The 6,398-nt window shown below is 51.8% G+C and overlaps 1 protein-coding gene across 1 annotated transcript in view; it reads right to left on the bottom strand.

Moving 5' to 3' along the window:
* ACACB (acetyl-CoA carboxylase beta) overlaps positions 1-6,398 on the bottom strand; it is a 126,107-nt gene that overhangs the window by 4,760 nt on the left and 114,949 nt on the right. The window contains exons 37-41 of the mRNA XM_019649064.1: positions 5,186-5,282; positions 3,532-3,628; positions 2,866-3,001; positions 1,633-1,810; positions 232-344 (exon numbers count right to left, since the gene is read on the bottom strand). Coding sequence (XP_019504609.1) covers positions 232-344; positions 1,633-1,810; positions 2,866-3,001; positions 3,532-3,628; positions 5,186-5,282 — 621 coding nt within the window. The remainder of the gene's footprint in view (positions 1-231; positions 345-1,632; positions 1,811-2,865; positions 3,002-3,531; positions 3,629-5,185; positions 5,283-6,398) is intronic.

A 6,398-nucleotide genomic window follows, 5' to 3' on the forward strand; every position in this document is an offset into this window, starting at 1 on the left:
GTTGTCACTTCGAGGGGTAAAAAGTATAACTATTGCACTGTGTTGTACAGCTGAAACTAATTCTAAAAAATGTGTATTTCATAATAAAAAATAACTAAAAGAAAAAAAAGGGTCGACTTGCTATATGTGAACATTTAAAACATCTCAATTTTTGTAGCTGTGTTTTGGTGTCTTGGCTTTATTTTTAACATACTAGAAATCTGAAGGGTGATGCATTTTGGACTCTCTCACCTAGCTGTTCCACAAGCTTCTTATAAGCTGGGTCGATCCTTCTCATGGCCTTTACCAGATCTTTCTTTCGGAACTTAATCTCCACTGTTCCCTCTGGCTCCAGAACACCCCCCCTGAAAAAAGAAGCAGGGGTGGGAGTGGATGAAGAGTACCCCAACAAGTGACAGACAGCTAGGAGACACAGGGGTGGAGGCGAGAGAACCAGAAAATCTGAGTATCAGTTCTCAGCTCACTCACTGACTCACTGTGTGACCCTGGGCAAGTCACTTCCCCTCTCTGGTCATCTGCTTCACTATCCACACAATGAGGGACTGAGCCAACTTTTTAAAATAAACTCTACCCTCCCATTTCCAACCTTCTCACCCACCTCTCAGCCTCCCCCAGCCCCCTTTCCTTCTTCTAGCTTGGAACAACTGAGGAATACTTTATGTAGCTCTGAGCTTCCTGGTGGCCAGAGTGAAAAGTTAATGATCACCCTATTTGAAGCTGTTCATGTCTTGAGGCTTCCTGGAGGGCTGACCTCAGTGTCTAGGTAGGCTGAAGGCAGGACAGGTTTGGCTGATCTGCACCATTAGCACAATGCCTAGCATAATGCCTGGTATACAGTAGGTACTCAATAAATATCCACTGAATTAATAAATGAATAAAAGAGTGGACACAGGAATAGGGTGCCTATATTTTTGGGGGAATTACTCCTGAGGCCTTTCTATTCTGCATAGCATGTATTGGATTGTTGGAAAAGTCATGATGTATTTTTCTGTTTTTCGTTGCAAAAATGTGTCATGACTTTTCCGACAACCCAATAGCATAGTCTTCACTTGGAAGGTACTCAAACACTATTTTGCAAGTAGGATTGTCATCATCCTTTCTGTAAAAGTTCCTGGGATGAATTCCACCTAAAAAGAAAGTACTATTCATCTTTGGTTATTTGTTTGACCAGTATTTCCCAACCACCCTCTAGAAGTCAGGCCCTGTGCTAGGCCCTGGATTATAAAAATGGATAAAATACAGCCCCTATAGAAACTCACAGCTTTGGGAGACACTCAAAGTCTAGTGTGAGCAAGATGACTGGTCATATTTCCCTTTTCATCACGGCTGCCAGGAAGCTCAGGTGCTTTCAGTATTTATTTGACTGCAAACTTCCTTGGGAAGTTCGTGAACATTAATTATGAAAGAACAGACAATTCTGCCACCACCCCCATGCTCCAGCCACTATCTCTACTGAGAAAATCTAATTGGATACTGCATGCTAGTTTCAGATTGGTGAAACTAGAGGCTCTCCATCTTTCAAAAACTCCAAACACTCCCATATCCCAAGCCAGTGGCTCAAAAGTGAGGGGGCCTCAGGACGGGCAGTGGAAACAAGAAAAGGCTAAGCCAGGTTCAGGACCGCACACCCACCTGCTCTCTTTGTCCGCGTACATTTCTATGCACAGGGGGTTGATGGTGGAATCCACGACCACCCAGGAGCCTCCCCGGAGCTCGGCATAGGGTGGGATATAGATGAGGATGGGCTGTTTGTACTGCCTGAGGCCATCCACGATGTAGGCTCCAAACTTCAGCACCTGGTCGTACATGTCTGAAAAGCAAAGCAACCACCCGGTGAGGCGACTTCAGGCCCCAGCACTTACCCACCCGCAAAGCCCGCAGCCTTCGTGGTCCTGGGCGAGTGTGTTCCGCTGGGAGGCTTCATGGCGCCATAGAAAGAGTTGAGAGTCAGGAGCCAGCCTGGCACAGATGGCTCTACCATCTGTTTTACCAAGAGGCAGCGAAGTGTCTGTGTGACCTTGGACAAGTCACTATCCCTGCCTGGGCCTCAGTGTCCCCATCTGGAAAGGGAGGCATGGAGAGCAACCCATCTCCGATTCCTTCCAGCTCTGACTCTGCCCATGGCCCTGTCCCATTTCTAGCACGCAAAATCACACAAGTCCCTTCTGTCTTGCGCAGAGAGAGCAGGCCCTTATTTTCCACCAAGACAGCGCAGGTCTAGACACCCTCCGTGGTAACAATTATGCAATAACAAAATCAACCATCATCACACCGAGAGCTAACGCCATGTGCCAGAGATCAGCCCATCGAACCCTTTCATTGGCCCTCGGGAGCTGGCTGTATTCTCATCCCCTTCACGGGAGGGACACTGAGGCTCGAGGGGTCACCCAGCTAGCAAGGATTCATCGCAGGTCTGCCCACCTCCCCGTCCGGCTTTGTCCTCAGCACCCCACTGAGAGCCACTGTGTGTCTCAAAACATGCTTGGGGGGGTTAAAAAGCACTCCCACGACGGTCAGGTCACTGAGGCTCACAGCCCTCAGAGGCAGGCAGGGCAGACACACCTTCTCGCCTTACCCAAGCAGGGAGGTGACGACCCAGGACACGCGGCACATTGTGGGGCCACCTCACCCTGCCCTGCCATATACAATGTGACCTCCAACAAGTCACACTGGGGACCCTCAGTTCCTCATCTGTAAAATGGGCTGGCGTTACCTGAACGGCTCCCGTCTTCAGGGTTGTGTAGGGATGATGGCTGAGAGGACAATGGGACTACACACAGAAAAAAACGGCACTACTACCCTGATGGGGCTGTCCTGCCTGCTGACCCTGTGGCTTCAGGGCACCCACTGGGGAGGCCACCTTACCTTTCATGCCACCAGAGAAGCCCCTCCAGTTGGCAAAGATCATCAGGGGCAGCTTCTCTTGGTTGAAATCCTTGATGACCTGGGCCGTCTTATAGGCTGAGTCTGGGAACCACACCTGGCCCGCCTGCTGGATTATCTGGAACACAGAGCAGGATGAATGAGACTCCTCTGTGCAAGGGCAACCTCATGACACGGGACGGGCGGGCCACCTGACTGGCGTTGGCACCCACATGAGAGCCAGGGCTCACAGGGAGGGCCCACAGCTGGTCTCTAAGGGCCCCGCTGGACTGTCACACTTATAGATCGCCCCACTTATAGATTCTGAGGGGCGCCAAGCCAGTTGCAGCCACACTGAGTCGGGTCCTAGGACCTGCTCTCTGATTTCTGAGCTCCTTCCAGTATGTGGCATGGCTCAATCTAGAAACAGCAATGAAATGGGGGCGAGCGGTGGGAGGGATTCCTAGGGACCTTGTGTCGTCCTCTGAGGAAGAAGGAAGACGGTGTGAAACAATGCATCCTGCAGAGAGTGCCAGAAAAGCAGGCACCCAGTCCCCTGGGGCCAGGACCCCTCTGAGTCTGAGCCGGAAAGGCAGGTATGCGACACCAGGACCCACTGCTGTCACTGAGCCGGCTGCAACAGCAGCCCCAGCTCCCTGGCCCCCTCACCTTGGCCTCGGAATCCAGGTTGGCAGGGTCCGCAGGCACCACCACCTCCACCGTCCGCGTCTCCACAGCAATCACTCCGACAGGGATCCCCCCCAGCCTGCAAGGCGGAGCACAGATGAGCCGGGTGCTGGGGGGCAGATGGGTCCACCCAGCCCCCACTGACATTCTGCAGGTGTCTGGAGAGAGCGCTCATGGTCAGGATGAGGGCACGCAGAGGACAGTGCTGTTGTCGCTCTGGCACGGTATTTTTTTGGAAAGCAAAGCAGCAGCCCAAAGCAATATGCGCCTCACAAGGTGGCAGGCTGGCAAGATCCTGCTGGTACCCATACTGGCCACAGCCATGATCGAAGGGGGAGGGGCAGGCCAGTGCAGGGTCTGAAGCAGCACTGCCCATTAGAACGTTCCACAATGACGACCAATGTTCTCCACATGTGCTGCCCAGTAGTCGCCAGGAGCTGCATGTGGCTACGAGCACTTGACATGTGGCAAGTACAACCGAGGAACAGATATGTCGTCCTCTTTCATGTTCATTCATTTACATTTGAATTGTCACATGCGGCCAGCAGCTACCACATTAGATAGCGCAGGTCTAGACACCAAGTTGCATCTAGAAAGGACTGAATGATGTTGAGCCTGGAGCTTCGGAAGCTCAGGTGACGCCATGACATCCGTAACTGTCACCAATGTAACTACCGGCCACCCCGTGCCGCGTGCATTACTGGGTTCATCTCTTAGTCACCTAACAACCCTACGTGGCAAGTGGGGACACAGCAGTCTTCAAATAAAGGAGGGGCTGCCACATAAAACGAGGAGTAGATTTCATCTCAGATATTTTTTTTTAATTGTTTTCAAAATAAAACGCTTATGGAGAAGCAACTAAGAGCTGCTACTAGGCTTAGTATTTTAATACTTATGTTTGGCCCAGGAGGTAAATCACAACGATAATAACAGTCATACCAGCTGCCACCACTTACAGAGCATTTATGATATTTTATGCGCTTAATGTATCACTTCTAATCATCACAACAACCCTCTGGGGGTAGAAGTATCACCCCCATTTTACAGATGTGGATATGAAGGCCCAGAGAGACTACTAAGTGACAAGAGTGGGGGCTTGACCTCAGGTTCTGACTCCAGAGCCTGGACTTGTAGACAGTACACTGTGCCAGGAATCTGCGTAGTCAATTATGAGGGTGCTGCTTTGGGATCCACATAAGGAGGAACTTTGGGGCTACCAGAGCTGCCCAGAAAGATGACGGCTACACCGCTGTGGAGTGAGCTGCTCAGCTCTGAAAGCATTCAAGCAGTGAAGCCTTCCACCAGCAATGGGATACAATAGGGGTCCTGCTGTGGTCCTCCTGAAATGGAATTCAGTTTTGAGTGTCTGTGTAGTTTCCTGGTGAGAGCACCAGGGCTGTCTTCTGATTCCCAATGGGGTCCGAGTCCCCCATGGCTAGAGAGCTCTGTCCCAGGGGTGGACACTAGGGGCAAGGGTCCCGGCCCCAGACAAATCTAGACTTTATCAAGAAGTTCATCATCCAGGAAACCATTCCCCAAATTAGTCTTTCTTTCAGGAAATTCTGGGGCCAGGAAGAAAGTGTCCCAGTGTCCAGGGAGGCCAGGTGTGTGTAGCCTGCCCCGCCCTCACGGTTACCTTGCTCGTCCCGTCACCACGGTCTGGGCCCAGGGCTCCAGGATTTCCCTGAAACTGCCCTGGTCGAAGAATCCACTCTGCCAGGATCCCTTCAGAGCTGTGGGCAGAAGGTAGAAGCTCAGGCTGAGCGGCTGGGTTGATGAGGGACCCGGGGGTCCACCCGCTGGCCAGCCTGTCCACAGTCTAAGGACAGCACGACCTTCACCTGACAGCCTAATATTTTCCCAAAAAACCACACAGCTCTCAACCCCCCGCCAAACAAACAAACAAAATATCCAGGGCTGCAAAAAATACACCACGTCAGGAATTCAGTTCACATAGACTATCCAACCACATCAATTTCCATCAATGCCAAACACAGGGAGATCCCAATTACAGAGAACTGATGGGTGCCTTCGGGGCGGAGGGGGCGGAGGGGATTCAGAAAGGGACCACCTGCCCCCCAAAACTCATCCCTGACCCCTGATCTGCTGGCTGTAGCTTAATAAACCTTTAATAGGAAAGAAAGTATTCAGTTTCCGAGAGAGAGAGAGAGAGAGAGAGAGAGAGAGAGAGAGAGACAGAGACAGAGACAGAGAGACAGAGAGAGACAGAGAGACAGAGACAGTGTCAGCTGCAGCCTCCCTGGCGAGGAAATGATGGCTTAAATACACACCACGGTGTACATGACTGCGGTTTGGACACGGGCAGCCATGCGGCAGGAGGGGTCTCAGGTTGCAGGTGTGGGAGGCGGGGCACCTAGGAACCAAGCTGCTCACCTTCAGTGTCGACCTGAGGACTGGCCTGACTAGAAGGTAAAAATTGCCAGTCAGAAGTTGGACAGATTTTAATCAAGATGAAGCCAGCCCCCTGTGTTCACAGGCGAGAAAGGCCAAGAGAAACAGAGAGGGGGGAGCAAGCCACGGGGCTTTTGCTGGCAGGGAAGGCACGCTCCCCGACCGTCACCTCCCCTGCACCGTGCAGCAGGGTGAGCAGGCCAGTTTCTAAAGGTGGCAGCGTGTGAAATGCTAGACTCGGGATGATGGCAGCGCGGTAGCTCAGCTTTCCTGTTCTTTTCTGGTTGCTCAGAAAGTAACCATATACCTCCAGGGGACAAACCTGCTCCTTTGGGGACAAGGGTGGGGGGTGGAGGGGGAGCAAACCCAATCATTGACTCTGTAAGTGGGGACACAGGAAGAAACAAAATGATTTTCTTGGTAGAGCCCGAACACAA

The sequence above is a fragment of the Hipposideros armiger genome, unplaced genomic scaffold (genome assembly GCF_001890085.2).
Source record: "Hipposideros armiger isolate ML-2016 unplaced genomic scaffold, ASM189008v1 scaffold_129, whole genome shotgun sequence".
Taxonomy (NCBI): domain Eukaryota; kingdom Metazoa; phylum Chordata; class Mammalia; order Chiroptera; family Hipposideridae; genus Hipposideros; species Hipposideros armiger.